The sequence below is a fragment of the Protomyctophum parallelum genome (assembly GCF_964188405.1).
Source record: "Protomyctophum parallelum genome assembly, chromosome: 1".
NCBI lineage: Eukaryota > Metazoa > Chordata > Actinopteri > Myctophiformes > Myctophidae > Protomyctophum > Protomyctophum parallelum.
The window spans coordinates 25939409-25958903 of NC_139697.1; the positions used below are offsets into that span (position 1 = coordinate 25939409).

The 19495-nt window shown below is 42.7% G+C and overlaps 1 protein-coding gene across 1 annotated transcript in view; it reads right to left on the reverse strand.

The window, feature by feature from the left end:
* trappc9 (trafficking protein particle complex subunit 9) overlaps positions 1-19495 on the reverse strand; it is a 350071-nt gene that overhangs the window by 222478 nt on the left and 108098 nt on the right. The window contains exon 18 of the mRNA XM_083770949.1: positions 7842-7957. Coding sequence (XP_083627075.1) covers positions 7842-7957 — 116 coding nt within the window. The remainder of the gene's footprint in view (positions 1-7841; positions 7958-19495) is intronic.

Genomic DNA, 19495 nt, shown 5'->3' on the forward strand with positions numbered 1-19495 from the left:
ACAGTAATTGCACGCTTTGCTTGCGCAAGTAATGATGTGAGTTTAATTGACCATATATATAGAGTATCTATAGATAGTAGATAGTCTCTACTAGGCGAATATTTACTTCTGCACAATGTTTTGTAAGACGAGGGAGACGGGGAGGGAATCAGAGCTCTGATCTCAGTAGTGCTTGTGCAACTTGACGCATCTGACTCTGATTATAGACCACTTGAACCCCAGTTTCTATATTCTGGGGTGGGGGCATAAACAAAAAAAGGTCACAACGCGTCGCAATGTGATGCACTGTGAGCTCATATTGGTAGCCCTGAACTGTTCTACGCATATTCTTCATTTACAGCCCTTACCTCTACACAAACGTTCAGATTTCAAATATAAAGTGCTCACCCCAGGGCCACGGTTGTTACGGTTATCTTGTTTTCCATTCATTGGCTACAGTAACTATAGCCAAAGTTCTGATTGCATGCAGACACATTTCTTTTGTACAGTGTACACTGTACAGTATGTGGACCATGGTGACATTGATCAATTATTGATAAAAAGCTTCTAATATATTATTTAGGCCCCAAAATCTATAAATCTCAAACTATTAAGGCAACCGGCCGGTTCCACACGCTGCACAATTGGTGCCCTTTTTTCACTTGAGCACCTGCCCCTCTAAATATCTGTGCACGCCACTGATCATGTTCATAGTTCACCCATTCATAACAGTCAGTCCCCCAGCATAATAGTCCCCAACTGACATCATGCCAAGCAGCCCAGAGCCAGGCCCAGCTATAAATTAGTTGTCGACGAGTCGGTAGAGTATCTGCATCTGAATTGTTTTACCCAGTCCAGCACTGACCGTACTGTAGTCTGCCAGAAAACAAGCAGAAAACAAACAAGTCTAATTATCATGAAATAAATGCTCCTTTTTAAAGGTCAGTTTAGAAACAAACACTTTATGTTCCATGGTCAACAATAATGGTTCTGGCATTTGCTGTAGCATGTCCCCCAATAATATCAATTAGCAGTTAATCCGTTATAATTAACTCAATTTTGATCGTTCTTTCTCTCACTCTCTATCACACACACACACACACACACACACACACACACACACACACACACACACACACACACACACACACACACACACACACACACACACACACACACACACACACACACACACACACACGTATTTCTGGGATGGTATGCATATCCAATAAAGAGGATAACGTATGCAGAGGCACAGATGAGAAAAAGCAGAAATAACAGGAAATATAAAAGTTCACTATAGGTGACTCCATGCCTAACAACACAGTTTCCCATTGCTAATCTACATAATTAGGGCTGTTCCACAAGCAACATTCTCACAGGGGGATGGTCTACATGTATGGCAGTGGTTGTCAAACTTTTTAATGAAGAAAAATACAAAATTAAATAACTGTCTGGTATGCATTAGGACAGTGGTTCTCAACCATTCCAGACCGTGACAATTTGGCCAATGTTTGACCAGTTAGCTTGTCGTTTACTTTTTATGCAGCAATTGTCTGCTTCACTTTTTTAGGATGGAACCAAATGGACCTGTACTGTCCGGGAGCATAAGGATACAAAGGATTTGTCAGTGATGTCACTGACTGTGGTTTAGAAACAACTTTAATTCGACTCCTTGCTACTTCCGTGTTGCATAGCATAACAGTGACATCACTGTCGAGTCCTTGGTATTTTTTTCAGTGAGCAGCAGCGCATAAACAACAACAGCTGTAGCCTACTTGTCACGCTTGCGCTAATGAAACACTAGACTGGATTAGTATTTCATTCATCTTTCATGTCGACATTCAAGTATACTGTAACTATCAGAAGATAACCCAGGTAAAGTAATGCGTCACTGCAAGTTTAACTAAAGTTTTCCACCTGTACAAAGTCATTTCTGAAAAAGACATAGGCCTAAAACCTTCTAAAGACAAAAATAAATCATACTATCCATGTTGATATACTGTAATGCCATTTAGGTCAATGCTATAACATTATGTTGTAGAAGAGTAGAGCTGGCAGCATACTTCAAAAGAAGTCAGTGGTGGACAAGTACTCTACTTGAGTCAGTATGAGAGCATGAGAAGTATCCTGGTCAAATAAAGTCAACGTTGCATAGTGACAGTTCTACCTGAGTTAAAGTACTGGAGTACTTGCGGATTTAAAAAGAAAATGCATTAAATAAAAAGAAAATCGCAAAGAAAATATTTATAATATCAATGCATTGCTGTATTGAAGTTTTGCTCATGGTTCAGCTATTTTGGCTATTTTGAAATCGTTTTTAAGTGGTCAATGTGTTTTGGTAAGGTTTGTTTTGTTTGTCTTTTTCAGGCCAACGTCCCCGTAGCTGAGAGAAATGGAAGCAAGATATTGTATAAGATTGCGTTTTCATAGATTGCATAGGCAGCTTCACATCAGTGTGATTTCATGCGTTTTGTTTATTTCAGTCATTTAACCACTGAATATTTACTTAATACTTACTAAACTTGACCGTTGGCTATGCACTTGATCTGCTCTTGTTCCCCCCTCTGCACCAAACCTCTTTGCCCAAAGTCTACAAGCACACCCTCAGAAATGTAATAGGGATCCATATCAAACAAGGTTTTGGAGGCACCCCTGTAGTAACTCTGAGGACCCCCCCTATAGGGGTCCCGGACCCCCTGTCGAAGACCCCTGCTGTATACGATACAGTGTTGGAACTGCGGTTAAGCCACCTGGATCTCATCATGTTTGTTTCAATCAGCCTCCGACGCACTTTGATTATTATTTGTCTCCGAGACGGCGCCATTCTGCGGCGACAGACACGGTGGGCAAAGTGTGTGCCATCTCTTGCCATGAATTAATTGCCATCTGGTTGTTTGTAGTCGCTCAGAGAGGCATTAGAGAGGTTTGTATACCTCCTAACCTCCTCAGCGGTGGTGGAAAAAAAGTATTGACAATTTTTCTTTACTGAAGTAACAGTATGAATACCACAATGTAGAAAATACTCTATTAGGCTACAAGAAAAAGTCTGAGTTTGAAAGCCACTACCTGGATATATATATATTTTGTTCTTGCTTACTGTAAATTGCTCTGGATTAAGAGCGTCGGCTAAATGCCTAATTTGTAAATTGTAAAATTTTAAGATATTTTTTTTTGTAAATTATGATAATGCAGAATGCATACCTTTTGAAAATAGCAGATCTACAAGATCACAATGCGTTGCATCGCGGCACATTGTGAGCTTGTACATTGGCTATTTTCAAATGGCCGAAATAAAAGGAAATGGTAATATAGATGTTTTGTAATACAATAACACATCTTCACAGTAACTGCCATAGTACGGTAAGTACAGTTTACAAAGAATTGTCTCTGAGATGTAGTATTGGCCTCGGACGGTTAGCTCAACCCTCTGGGCACCTAGGCTGCTGAGCCAGGCTGATGGTGTGCCGTGGGTTCGACTCCCGATGGCTTTTGCCGCGTGTGTCCCCCCATCTCCTGCCAGTCTACTTTCCAACTATCAAAAAAAGATCTTTAAAAAAAGAAGAAAAAATATGAGTATTGGAGTTTGGAAGTGCTTGTTTTCAATAATGCAACGTCCTGCTGCCTCCCGCATTATGTGCGAGAGTGATTCCAGTTATTAAAAATAGGATCAAAGTGAGAGAGAGAGAGAGAGAGAGAGAGAGAGAGAGAGAGAGAGAGAGAGAGAGAGAGAGAGAGAGAGAGAGAGATACAGGACTCATTGAATCTGTGAAATGACCCCGGTTATCAAAACAATGACTTGCATACAGTAAGTGGAGACTGATCACTAAATTCCCCCCCCCCCCCTCAGCATATTATTATTCATTTTGCGCTCCGCCACAAATTGAAAGCAACCAGAGTGTGGATTGGTGAAAGACAGTGCATAGCAGTACTCCCGCATTACAGGAAATCCATATGCAATTGGTGTGTGCACTAAGATTACCTCAGCCTGGGTCTCACCAGCAGCATAATCTGCTTTGTAACTCAGAGCTGCCAGTCAAACTCTCCCTTTTAACAAGCTCAACCCGCTTATTAAAAGGCCTTGCCGGCCTCTGCGTCGGAGCTGTATAGGAGCCCGGATGTATTTATGCCAAGGAGTCCAGAAGGGAGGTATATTAATAGTACAGAAAAGGTGAGAGGACTCTTGGCAAACCGTGGAGGAGAATGCTGATGTGGGCAGCTGGTCAGGGCCAGACTGGAGGTGGTGTGCTTTTAAAACTCGAGAGGTGATTAGGGAGACTTGTCACCTTCCCCCGGTGGGTCTCAGACAGTTGACCCAGCTGTCACTCCGACCACTGTTGCGTCAAACCCGTATATGGCTATATTCGGGCTATATTCGGGCTCAGGGGAGGTTTAGTGTCGCAGACGCGTACTGCACTGCACTTTTTTTTTAAGTTTACATACCGGTAGTACACATGCATACACAGTATACACCTTCCCTAATGTATCTGGTTTCAGTATTTATTTATGGTGTATTGTCTCTATTATTAAGGTCCCCGGCCAAAAACGTTGAGAACCCCTGCACTACACTAACCTGACGCTGCCAGATGAGGGCGGTATTGGGTAACCATGTTCCCCAACACAGCACTCATCTGGGATCTCTCAGGCAGTTGAGCTGACAAAAATCCGTTCCGTACCGGACCAATCAGCGTGAGCTAAGGGCGGGATATGTGCGAAACCGGACGTGAAGCTATATAGACACGTCAATATGATTGGTTGTGTTTGCACGCCCACACGGTGATAGACAGACGGTCCCATCCAATCATCTACCAAGTATCTTGAAAAAAAGGAACAGCCCCGTCATCGAATTTGCTTCCGCGATCCCAGATCCCAATAAGCTGTGAAACAAATTTGTGTAGCAAGCTTCTTGGATCTGGCAGCGTCAGGTTAGCACTACACCATATGGTTGTCAAACCCTTTCTGGATCAGGGCCCCACTTGAAGTAAAAAAAAAAATGGTCACGTTTTTTAATGATCAATCGATTGATTTGAGTCCTGGCTTGGGATCAATGGAACTCAGTATTGAAGCATTGCGGTAATTCATGCAGGGCACGGGAGTCACACATACGCCTCAGCCGGAATCAGCTGTCAAGTCTGCTGATTGCTTTCAATCAGCCATGCTGTCCCACATGCCATCACACCTCAATTCCTCAACAAGGCGGTCCGTTTACATACAGCTCCCTACTTACACTGGATCTCTGCTTTTCAACTGACCTATAGCTAAGCCCCTCCCCAAACTGCTATGGTCCAATCACAGCTAAGCATAACGTTTTCCTATATGATAAAACATTGTTTTAAAAAAGTAATGTCACGCACATATTTTTTCCAGTGCATATGGCAGGCCTTGTTGACGGATTTGGAAGAGATTTTGAAGGTCTGGTTCCAAAAATGAACCTTTTTACATTGGAATGAATGAGCCAGGCTGGAAAGTGTCCAAGTGGAAGTGTCTAAGTGGGTGAGGGTGGGGCTTAGTTAAAGGTGAATTGCTTCCACACGCTGCTGCTGCTTTTGGCAAAGCTTACCTCCACCAACCCAGCCTCAACCTTATAGTTCAAAGGGTAGGTTTTTAGTCCATTACTAAAAGCAGCAGTGGAATGTGGTGCTCGCAGGTGCTAGGTGAAGGAATTCCACAGACATGTAATGGGGCTATGTAGCAGAAGGCCCGGTCACCCATCGCGCAGAGCATGGTTTTGGGGACAGGGAGAAGGTGGGTGTTGGAAGAGCGGAGGCTTCGAGTGGCGCGATTAGGGGCGATGAGTTCTTTAGGGTAGGGTGGGAGGCATTGCCATGGATGTGTGAGAAGGGAAATCTGGTATTGGCTCAACTGTATAACATTTGTTGCAATACATGGTTAAATCTACTTTCCCACGAGTGTCCTTGCCTGAAATCAGCATCATTCATTGATTGAATACATTATTAACAATAATGTACCGCCGGGCCGCCGGGGGCCCCGGCCCACAGTTTGAGAACCACTCCACTAGAGCATGTTGCTCGTGTTGTTAATAGTGTGCCTGGTGATTGAATGTGTGGGCTGTGTGTGTGTGTGTGTGTGTGTGTGTGTGTGTGTGTGTGTGTGTGTGTGTGTGTGCGTCTGCTCGGCGGCCTGCATGTTGCGCTTTCAGCTGCCAGTGCAGATGAGTCACGGCGGGGGAGGAACTACGCTCCTTTGGTCACAGCAGGCAGAACTCAGTGAACTCAGAACTCAGTCACCCCACAGTCTGTGACTGTGGGGAAACAGACATACGTACAGTCTGACATACAATAGGCTACACGTGTGCACAATTAATAAACAATGTCCTAATTATGTCCAGAATTCTTAAGTTAACATATTTGGATTTGAACAGAAAGATAACGACATGAATCACTCAAAGTGAGTGACAGTCTCGACACTTGTCAGTCACTTGGCATAGTAGCACACAGCATGCAAGGCAGCGATGCATGCATGCAAACATGTTTCTCCAGCTGAGATTTAGTGTCTCCATCTCTCTCTGGAAGAGGTTGCACATTCCACACTGAGGCGCTCCAACACAAACACATGAAGATTCAGCTGACACAAATCAACACCACGTTGTTTGTCCAAAACACACAATAACTACCCACTATCTCCTCTCCACGTTTCTACTTGTCCTAATGTTAGTAAAATAATTAACACATCAACATACCTGCAACTTTGCAAGTGATGCATCATGCTGGAGCCTCTAGTCTAAACGTCTGTTTCCCTCATTTTATTTCCTTCTCTTGTAACCGGCGGGAATGCACTTTTGTTTCAAAACAAAATAATGTTGACAGTACATGTGACTCTGCTACTATACCAGACCGGTGGAGAGTGAGAGGGAGGGGCAACTACAGCTGTGTCTGAGCAGAGCACCGTGGTGGAGGCACGCAAGTTGCGTTGCATGAGTAACGCGTGAAAAAAATAAAAAAGGGGGCTCATTGTGTCAGCAACGTGTTGCCCTACGCATAGTGCGTAGTGAGCGTATACCTAACGACACGGGGCTGTATATATCTATATATATTACATTGCCATCATTGCATAGCATTAGTACCCATGGACCACAAGTTCAGAAACAGAGCCCTACAGTAGACACACTATTATACTGTACACCAGCGCTGGACAGACAAATGTGAACTGACAGTGATACCGAGCATCGAGCAAGGATCAACTGACGCAGGTTATGAAAGAGGACATCGATGGAGAGATTGGAAAGGAACATTACTTTTCGGCAACTTGTTCTCCCTTACTTTTATTCAAAGCCCATTACAAGTCAACTCAGAGCGGTCCATCACTTTGACCTCACACCGGGATATTTCCACTCCAACTGTTTCTATCACAATGTTCCCACACCTTCTGTCAGATGATATACAGTATGATATATCATTTCATTTCTTACTTTTTTTCCCTTCTGTGTTATATCCCTCTAAACTCTACATTCTGATCTCAGAGGCAAGGGGTGAGTATAAATGAGCACAAGGGAGACACACGCTGCATTCAATCGTTGTTCGCTCTCTCAGACTTGTTGGGGTAAAAGGTGCAGTTTGGTGTTAAAACAATGCTGCGGCTAAACTACTTGCATGCACGTGTACATACACACGCACACACATAAAGTAAAGGCAAATATAACCTGAGGCGTTCATTATGCGGTAAAGAAGATCATCAAATAAAGGCAGGGAGTGAGTGCATTTGTTTGACAATCCTTCTCTTCAACACACAAGCAAGCAAGAGGGAACTAATTAATTAATTCCAACCTAGCGTTGAAAGCGATAGGTTAGGACACGTCATTATAGGCGAGTCAAACATTTTAAAAACACAGCAGCGTGTCTTACCTTGATGTGGCTGTACTCGGCCTTGCTGGACTCGCTGCTGCCAGTCTTCTCTGCCCGCGGCTTGAGGACCTGGCGCAGTGGACTGGACATGGGCAGGCCTGTGACGCTGATGCCATCTAAAACAGTCAAAACACAAACAGTGCCATACTGTTATGCATAGGTATTCATTTGGAACAAATATATTAGAATAACTGACGATGGTTTGGATTAGCTGATACACTAAATGCCAAAGTGTTAAACCGGAATCAGAACCCAATGTGGAGAAGCAGTGTTAACTTGTGCCATGTGGAATAACTGGCAGAACGCTGCATGTCTGCTATATTCCCCTCAGAACATTATTTCAAAGCTGACTTTTGTCTTTGACGCTTCCTTTTACTAGTATAGTATATAGTTTTTTTTTTATTTACCCACGTCTGCTGCACACATTTTGCCATGGTTATATTTCAACTTTAATATTTTAATATTCAAATTTTACAATGAATTTGCTCTCTTAATGCCCAAATGTCTTAATGTTTCATTGCGTAATGTTTTATGTAAAGCACTTTGAACTGCCTTCTTGTTGAAATGTACTATACAAATAAACTATAACTTAAATAAACATTGGTAAAGTGTATGTTATATATATATATATTTTTAATCATGTTTATTCAAAAGGACTCTAGCAACCACCTGCAATAGCTGCTGCCTTGCCACAATACTTCACAGTATACAGTACCACTGGTTGTCAACCACAGGTTCAGGGCCCACCAGAGGTCCCACGGAGATAAGTGAGATAAAGTGGAAAATGGACACATGCATTTTACTGTTATATTCAATGTTAAACCTTGACAAATGTGTGAAGTTGCTGATCTGGAAGGTTAAACAAAATGACATGCAAGTCAAGTCAAGTCACCTTTATTTATATAGCACATTTAAAAGACAACCGAAGTGGCCCAGGCCGTAGCGTAACGGTCTGGGCACCGGACTGGTGATCCAGTCGCGGTGTGCCGCGGGTTCGACTCCCGAACCCGACACGGCCTTTACCGCATGTCATCCCCCCATCTCTCTCCCGTTTCCTGTCAGCCTACTATCTGTCCCTTAAAAAATCAATAAAAGGCGTAAGCCGCAAAAAAATATCTTAAAAAAAAAAAAAGACAACCGAAGTTGACCCAAAGTGCTTTCCATATAAAAAGTTACATCATAAGGACCTCATGAAATACAAAATACCGTAATAAAATAAACGAAAAATATTCAATCATACAATAACAATACAATATAACAACATCACAAGGAACATGAGTGCATGTAATGCTATTTACGAAGTGGTTAAAACGTTCACAGACTAAGAGCTAAAGGCAATGGAGAAAAGGTGAGTTTTTAGGGAGGATTTGAAACTTCCGATGGTGGGGCTGGACTTGATGTGTAGTGGGAGACTGTTCCAGAGTTTGGGGGAAATTACTGAAAACCTTTGGTTTTTAGGCTCATTGAGGGGACAACAAGGGGCATGTGGGAGGTTGACCTGAGTTCCCTGTGTAGCATGTATGGTGTTATATTTAATCCGGTAGACTTTATATTAGTGTAATTCATAATTATAAAAATATGAATTATAAGTTCAAAAATTAAGACTCAAAATCAATCTGAATTTAAGAAGGGGCACCAGTGAAATGAGCTTAGGAATAAGCACCAGATTGATTTGTATTTAGCCTTTAAGTTAAACCACTAATAAAACAATTAAAAGATTATAAAATAATCAATTATTATTTTATCTTAATAAATCTATGGAATCTGAAGGTAAGAGATCTTTTCCATTTCATAGCCTTTCTTACTTTGCATGTGTCAAAAACCAGTAAGTTCAACTCTTGAGCAAATAATAGACTTGTTTAAAAAAATGAATCAATTTATTTTCACACCTAAGCTAATAGACAAACTTAGTAGAACAATAATCAAATGAATTCTTAAACAAGGGTTAATACAGGTTCAAATAGAATTTAAGAAACAAATCAAATGATAATGAAATAACTATATGATAGATAATGTTCTTTGCCATGAACTTAGAAACTTGATATAATGCATCACTTTCCTGAGCGTTGGTTCGTTGAGCTTTGAGAGAGAGACAGACTGGGGTCTTCTGTCTTCTGAGGGAGAGAGGTTGCGTGCAAGCGGCAGGGGTTCGATTGCTGGTCTGGCTAACCCCTGGGCTTGGTCGATGTAGTGCCTGGGATTGCCTGGTGGACGCTCAGGTCAGAGCGTCGGGAGCTGGTCTGTGTAGCGATGTGGCCAAGACCCATCTCATCCTTCTGGCTCCTTGGTCTCTCCCTCCAACTATGGGTTTCGGATTCTTCACTATCCCACTATCCTACTAATCCTAGTTCTGTCTGCCTCCTCAATATATAGTTCTCTTCGTTGGGCTCAGTTACTCTGTATGTCACTCTCTTTGCAAGATGGAGACATTGAGATGTCTCGTGACATTTCCAGACGTCGTCAACATGTTGCTGTGAGGCAATGTTTCTTTGAAGTTCATTTTGGGAAAGGTGGTACGCATGCACTTTTTCATGGCTTTAGATCTCACATAACACACAATCTGCATTTATATGTACACAGGTATGAATCTACATTTATTGTACAGTGGATGTCATATTTCCAATTGATGGTTAAGGAATTGTGAATGAATGCTTTTGTGACTGAGTGGAACATTCAACCTTTGACATCCAAAGTCAGGGTGTGATCTGTGGCGATGACACTTTATCCAGCTGAAATGCAATCAAGTCTTTATGACACTAGGGTGTCCCATGGAACTGAGTCTCTGAGTCTGTAGGGAAACAAGTCAAATAGATTTCCTTCCTTGTGGACAGTGTACATTTGTGCACACAAGTATGCCACTGGTGCAGGAATTGAGACCATTCTTGAGGGTCAAAAGGTCAGCAGACCCCTCTGCAGGGCTATATCTGTCCGTCTCCTCTACTTATATGCATGTGCATGACGTCAGCATGGGAGAGAGAGAGATCACTTCAAACGTGTTCATTAGATCCATCCAATGTGTATGTGCTATAGCTGGATGCGATATCTTAATTGTGCCTTTATACCCCTTGTCTACTACAAAATGGACACATGCATTTTACTGTTATATTCAATGTTAAACCTTGACAAATGTGTGAAGTTGCTGATCTGGAAGGTTAAACAAATTGACATGCAAGTCAAGTCAAGTCACCTTTATTTATATAGCACATTTAAAAGACAACCGAAGTTGACCCAAAGTGCTTTCCATATAAAAAGTTACATCATAAGGACCTCATGAAATACAAAATACCGTAATAAAATAAACGAAAAATATTCAATCATACAATAACAATACAATATAACAACATCACAAGGAACATGAGTGCATGTAATGCTATTTACGAAGTGGTTAAAACGTTCACAGACTAAGAGCTAAAGGCAATGGAGAAAAGGTGAGTTTTTAGGGAGGATTTGAAACTTCCGATGGTGGGGCTGGACTTGATGTGTAGTGGGAGACTGTTCCAGAGTTTGGGGGAAATTACTGAAAACCTTTGTTTTTTAGGCTCATTGAGGGGACAACAAGGGGCATGTGGGAGGTTGACCTGAGTTCCCTGTAAGCGGGAGGTGCAGAAACCAGGTCACAAATGTACTCAGGTGCAAGGCCATTTTGGGCTCTAAAAACATTTTTTTTAAATGTATTCCGTGTTTGCAGTTGGGCCAGAACCGGGTTTATGTGCTTGCGCATTCTGGTTCCTGTCAAAAAGTATTGCAGCTAAGCTTTGGACCATCTGTAGGCGGGAGAGAGTGGATTGAGTCGGGCCATGATACAAGGAGTTACAAAAGTCCAATCGAGAGGCGATAAAAGCGTGGATCACAGTTTCCAGGTCACGGTAATCTAAAATAGGTTTCAATTTTGCTATTGTTCTTAACTGACAAAAACTGCTACTCACTACACACTACACTGGACACTTGTTTGTTAAAATGTAAGCTGGAGTCAAAGTGAACACCCAGGTTCTTTACTGTGTTGTACACATATACAGAGATGGGGCCTATAGGGGAAACTTGACTTGCACAACTGTTATTGAATGGAATGCTGCAACACCGTTTTCTTTTTGAAATATTATGGCCACAGTTTTCTTTTTTAATTAATATTCTCGGAAGGAAAATGTTGCAGCACTCAGGTAAGGGTACTTCAAAACCCACAGTGTTTTCCCTAGTCAATGCAGTCATATCTGTAATGCAATCTGGGGCGTACCGTACAGACGGGGGGGGGGGGGTAAACAAAGTATTATTTACAGTGCAGCCCAGTCACACTCACACACACACACACACACACACACACACACAACCACCACTCCAAACCAAAGAGTTTGGAAATCTGCCAATTTAAAAATGTTTGGCCTTTGTTAACATCGTGAGCTCCTGCTAACACAAGCCGTTTCTTACAATAGAGGTCTGCGAGTGAGGAACCCGGATGTGAAAACTCTCTCTCATTGTAGACTCCTGGGAGTAGGGAATTAAAACCAACGATTTGTTTCAGGTTACTGATATATGTAGTACATGTAACAGCTAAATATCTTTTGTATAGTTGCATCTGGTTTAAAGTAGACCTAAGTAGACTGTAGGCAACGCAAACAGGATTATAGTGAGCATGCAATGTGCCACACAGAGATATGACTGCAATTACCACACTGACTGCAGTACATTTTAATGGCTCTAATCATGACATCTCTGCATCACGGTATAGCAGAGAGAGAAAAAAAGTCAATGTCAGCATTAAGGGGTTGTTATGGAGGGTTGTCACATTTTAGCCCATTGCGCTCCGTATCTCTATCCCCTGGGGCTCTGCACAATCCCATCATCATCATTAGCAGCGCTGTTTAGGTTTAGGTTCACTCACTGTACATGTTCTCATGTACTGCTCTAACTGCCGTCAGGCTTCCACGTACTGTAATGGAACGGCAGCGTTCGGGCCACTGGGGGCTAGTCATTGTCGCGTCCAGGTGTCCAGAGTCAGACGCCACTCCAAACCTGGAGCTTTTAGAATCATCAAAAGCGGTGGGTTTTCAACCAATGGTCCAGGGAATCACCAAGTTGTCCTTGAGGGGGGTATAGTTAGGATTCAGCATGTCAGTGCTGAAATAGACATGCAAGTATGAAATACATACTTAAACATGTAGCTAGGCGTAATGTAGAGGCCACAGAAGTGAACCTTTCAGTTTTCAGCATCTTTTCTTAGAATGATGATTTAGATCACGTTTTAAGATTTTCGTTCTTGTCGGCTAAATAGGGGGGGGGGGGACATTTTCGATGACGTCCCACTGTTACGCAACATTGAGTATTGCGCAACAGGCGCTCCTAGGCTGTTTTCATATCAATAAACTTCGTCTTTTGGATAAAACTTCGTACTGGGCGCTGGGTGTTACTAATAGAAAGGTCGGTGAACTTCGTCCTGGGCGATTTGGTTGTTAATACTAGTCATGTGATGAACTCTACAACGTACTCACAATTATAGTATGTTCTTTAAACAAAATCCTATACGATTCCTACTCAAGCCAACAATTTTATTTACCTCTGAAAGTACAAATGTAACCAAATGGACTTGTAAGTGTCCCAATCTGTACACTTAACAGTTACAATTCAATACATGGACACAGGGTATTACTGTGTATACTTCCTGTATTATCAAACATTTAAACATTCCAATTATCGCCACTTCTTATAAAAAGGTTAATGCATTGTTGTGTTCTTTCTCAGCAAGCATGTGATACATCTATGAATAGTCAAATGACAGCATCATCACTGCAATCGATCATATGGAACTGTGCTCTCTGGGGGGTTAGAGCACATGTAATTGGAGTGCCGTCAGAAAATGAAAACCAATACTGTGTAGCCGTAAGCTTCAAGCACTACAATTTCATGAATGAAATTACGAGGTGAGATTAGTCGTCTACTCCGGTAGAGTATGTAAATACGTAAGCCTTGCCCGAGCCTAGTGGCCCATCTTGCAAGAGCGGTCTAAGTTTTGTCTCCCGCACACGAGACCCGGGTTTGAATCACATGTGCATTAGACATATGGTCGGATTAGAGCTTTATCCAATTTAGACCTGTTACACACTACCTTTCAAGCCGAGAATGTCATTTTATTTAATTATTTGTATTATTATTAAGTCAGGATTTAGAAGGTGTTTTTAGAATCGACCTCAGGTCTTAACCCATTTAGACCGTACGACGTGTGGGAACTAATCCAACCGACGGGTTGCTAGGAAGTGCACACACGTCCTAGTGCATTTCATTGATGTCAAACGAGAGAAAAATATTCAGATTTTTTTCCTTTTTTTGGAGTTGGCCTCTCCTTCTGCACCATACTCCTTGCTCTTTCACATTATGTGTTGTCGTTCACTTCCCTGTTTACCGTTCACAAAGAAAGGCTCGTATCTGCTAATCTAAGGAGCTCTCCGTGGTTTTGATCAGATGGATATACTGAGCTCTTCCTTTCTGACTTCAACATGCCTCTCGTTCAAAGTATGAAGTATGGGGGGGGGGGGGGAGAAAGAGAAAGAAATCCCAGTGCTGACTGTGTTAATGGATTAACAAATATGGTAATTGGAAGGAAATAAAAACTATATTTAAAAAATGTAATCGTATAAACCCAGCATGCAACTACGTCAACATAGTACATCTGTGACCTATACGGAAGTTACCCAGGGACCTGCATGGCTGCAAGCGTCCTCATTAGTCAAAACAAACTGCGTGGAACTTCTCATTACAGTGGCATCCAGCCTGTAATAAATCAATGAGCCACTGTGCAGGGGAAAATGCCACAGCCCACCTCTCTATGCCGGCCCAGTCATTATCCACATGTTTTTTAAGAAGGGGGAACAGATTTCAATCAAGACACAACACAATGCAAAGAACCACAGATACTAATAATCTAAATATGTGGTTCTCAAAGAGAGGTCCGGGAATGCCCAGAGATCCTCCCCCAAAGCAAAACATTTAAAGAGTTTAGAGAGTTTAACGGTTAAAGTGGTTAAACTTTAACCATATTATTATACAATGATATGGATATTAAAAAATGTGAAAGGTCTTGACACAAATATTCTCTTATTCTCTTATAGGGAACGTGGGGGTCTTGGCCTAATATATAGCTAAAATTGGGGTTTTGCAACGTTAAAACAAGGTTTAGAACCACTGCACCACACACACATACATCCTGTGGTGGAGAGGATTCTGACTTAAGGATCAGTCAGAATGGCCCCCACCCCGCCCCATCCCAGCAGACATCAGTATGTGTCCGCCCGTCCGTCTACTTGCCTAGGGGACAAATTGTTTAACCTATTAAACCCTCCTCCTGTCGCCTCCACTTGAGAGGCGCTAGCCACTCCTATATCCAGCGCTGAGGGTTTGTGCAAACACACACATTGTCCTAACATTGAATGCCATTTACCATTCATTGACAATGAATGGCCAGTTTGGAGTGTTTGTGCACACACAAACATTGCGTGATTAGTAAATACAAACATTGAAGACTAAGGTGAGGACGCAAATTCCGATTGGCTGTAATGACGACAAGAGCGCCCCCCTCAGTGCCATAATCCACCATGCACGTTGCCAGTCGGCCACAGGAGCACCTCCACTATTTATAATGTGTGGTTATTTGTAAAAGTTTGGAAGCATTTGACAATTTTTCAAAAAAGTGCCTATACGGTATATGTGCCTAAAACAGGGACACCATGCAGGGTGAAAGTGAAGGTTTACTCCACTTGGCAAGCACACGGCTGAAGGAAACAAAGAGACGCTTGAGTTAACCCATTCTGACCTGAGATCAGATTCTAAAAATGTCTTCTACATCCTGACAGTTTTCTGAAAAACCTATGTTTCTATGTCAGTCGTCAAAAATAGCAGACCTACAAGCTCGTAGCGCGCCACTCGGTGGCGCGCTATGAGCTTGTAGAACTGCTATTTTTAAATAGCTAAAGCATAACATAGTGCTAATACCAAAAGGGGTTCCCGCCCAAAATGGGTTAAGTCCAGCCAGGTAAGACGTCCATTTGACACGTGTTGTTTTACAGATAGACTACAGCTATAGGAGCGTATGATGGACAACCTCATTCTCCCACAGAACTGCGGGGAGAATGCCTTGACATAAAGCTCTCGGTGGGAGTGAGACGTTGAATTACAGCCCGTCGTCTAAGCTCAGGTGATTGTCTTGACAGATCGAGACTGCAAGTACACCACTCGGAAAATTACAGTGCCCCTTTCTCAAGAGCACATTGTGTCTGCATGCACATCGCAATCAGTTAACTGCAAAAACACTGACATCAAAAGGAAATCTGACAGGGATCCAGATAGAGAGAGGGAGAGATAGAGAGAGAGAGAGAGAGAGAGATATGTGGACCAGGGTGAAGCAAGAGGACATGCACAAGGATGAACGTGAACAAATGATTACTATCATTATTCAAAAGCCAGCGCAGTTGGTAGTCTAGACACTCCATTACAGGCTGCAGGAAATCATCAACAAGTAGATCCTTTGGTATGCTCCCCAAAGACAGACAAAGACAGAGAGACAGACACAGAGACAATACGAGGGACGGAGATTATTTGGACGTCTCTATGAGTCTCACTGCAACGTGCCTGATTTATACTTGGTAGTGTGCCACGTCGCACGCCGTAAATAGCATTCACGTGTGCAAAATGTTTATATGTAGAATCATAATTATAGAAAGTGTGCGTGCCAGTGTTGTGAAAGTAATGTTAAGACGTGAACATTTAAATGAACAAAAAAAAAGATTATATATAGTTATCTCCTCCAACAGCTGTGTCTAGTGAGATTGACTGCATCGTGCTGTTCTCTTCGTGCTCCGTTTATATTGCCTCGAAAGGCAATGGGGTTTTTATTGTTTTAGTAGTCCAGATGGTCACTGCCTTTCCATTGACCTGTATGGGTTAAGGGGATGTGCTACTCGTGGGGCATTTAAGCAGTGAGACCTTTTTCGTAGGGTGAGCCATGCCGGGATTTGTCATGCAAGTCTTGGCTCCTTACTCAAGGAAAATCTCTCATACTTCTGAAGTCTGAATTCTCGCCGTGCCTCATTGTGTATATTATGGTTTTTGAGCATGCACTGCTGATTCCGCATTGACAGTGTGTGTAGGATTATGTTTAAATTATGTAGCAGCTGTGGATTGTGGTGCGATTGTGGGTGTGTAAGCTGTCTGGGCATGCCTGCGTGTGTGTGTGTGTGTGTGTGTGTGTGTGTGTGTGTGTGTGTGTGTGTGTGGGGGGGGGGGTAGGCAGACAGGCAACAGTCTTTTGGTATATTTTGTTCATGAACCTTATCGCCTGCAACTGCTTTATTTTCTATTTCCGTACCATCATAAGGAGTTAGGTTTCTCGGGGTGAAGTAAAGGTTGAAAATGACTGCAGAAAGCAGCTGATGACCTAGCCAGAGTACAGCAGAGGTTGTTTTTCTTTTTTTTTTAAAGCCGATTTTTCCTCAAGGCATTTCTTTCTTATTTATCGGACCGTGGCGGTGATCAAAACAGCAGGGGAGAGAGAGAGAGAGAGAGAGTCCGTGAATCACACAGTCATGGAGTCCGACTCCAGAGGAAAACAGCAGCAGCATTGATGCATCAATTGGTATGATCCTCACATCACCTAAACCAATAAGGGCCTGCTGTAAGTCAAGGCACATTAGTCCCGAGCGATGACATCACTCCCACCAGACGCCTGATTTATGCTGCTGGGGGTCTCAAACCTGAACTGGAGGGAGAGTGACAAAGTAGTGTGAAGATAAATCAGGAGAGCCAGGGACCCGTTTTAAATGTTCCCTGTGACCTGCTCTCCGTGGCCTCGTCTTATTTACTCTCTCTCTCTCTCTCCCCCTGTGTGTGCTAACAAGGGAATGACTTCAACGGACAGCCTCCTCCATTCCAAAAAAACAGCCTGGTTGCTTCTATGAGTCCTTAATCTCATCACCAGTGTACCTTGACAATCCACCAGGCAGTTTGATGATCTTGTCTGGGGGTCTAAAACAAGTTGCAGCTGCACCGACACTTAATTCATTCATTCATTCAGTGATGATGATTTTACTCTAATGGGTGTCCACAAAACGTGTGAGACATCCTCACAGCTCACCGTCCCGTGTAGACTATAGTCCACGCGAGAGGTGGAAAGAGTCACACAAAAACACATGATCAACCGACGCTTCACAGCATCACCGGGAGCACTGAAATATGTTTCAGTCATGCTCAACAGAACTAAATAACTGTGAAACATTTGTGAGCACTCCGTCAATCTCTGAACACGTTGTGCTATTTAATTTAGTGATCCGGAGGAGGAGAAAAGATGGCGTTTACTTGATCTAGCAGCAATGTGCAGATCAGAGACATCAGTACGAGGCTCTGATGTACCTACATGAACTGCATCAACGCGTTTTATCCTTGAGCTACAGTGCTAGAAATGAAGAAAAAGAGATAAGAGGGGGTGAGGAGAGAGAGAGAGAGAGAGAGAGAGAGAGAGAGAGAGAGCAGCACTGTAGGCTGAAAGGTCCAGACAGGAGGGGGTATGATTCAGTTCCCACTGTTCCATGCAGTCATCCACAAAGATACAAGCCATGATTAGAAAATGCACTAGGATGCTATCAAATATACTTCCATTGTAATAGTATTCATTGAAAAACAAAAGGAGAGGAAAGATTATGCCCAATGTCATATGGTCCGGGCTTCTAGGCTTTTGGGAGCAGCATTATACAGTGCGTGTGTGTGTGTTTTTGTGAGCGTGTATGCGTGTGTGTGTTATGTGCGTGTAATGTACGAACTACACCATTAATTCAGAACCATGGACAGAGTCACATCTAGTCTGAATACCACAACATTAATTCAGAACCATGGACAGAGTCACATCTAGTCTCAATACCACAACATGAATTCAGAACCATGGACAGAGTCACATCTAGTCTCAATACCACAACATTAATTCAGAACCATGGACAGTCACATCTAGTCTCAATACCACAACATGAATTCAGAACCATGGACAGAGTCACATCTAGTCTCAATACCACAACATGAATTCAGTGCCATGGACAGAGTCACATCTAGTCTCAATATCACAACATGAATTCAGAACCATGGACAGAGTCACATCTAGTCTCAATACCACAACATGAATTCAGAACCATGGACAGAGTCACATCTAGTCTGAATACCACAACATGAATTCAGGACCATGGACAGAGTGGCTTGTTGTCTGTCCCAGGCAGACAAATGGCAGGAGACACAGTGCCTTTGCTGTATCCACTGAGGACTTGAGTTTACTCCCCCTGCATATCAGACAGGCAGCCTCGGTTGTGATGGGGGGGGGGGGGGGGGGGGGTGGTTGGTTACTAATTGTTGTTCTCTGTCCCTGTGTAGGAGGAGAGGGCCAGCCTGCTGAGGTGTGTCTTGACGAGGCCATTGAACTTATTACTCTGTTTTAACCTGTGATTTTAACCTTTTATGTAAAGTGCTTTGAACTGCATTCATGTCTGAAAGGTGCTCTATAAATAAAGATGATTATTATTATTATTATTATTACCTGACCTGTGCTCCGAGGAACACTTTTCCTAGGTGTCCATGCTTCCGTGCATTTTCATTAGCAAAGGCAGCTGCACTTAATAATTAACTCCCAGTTCACT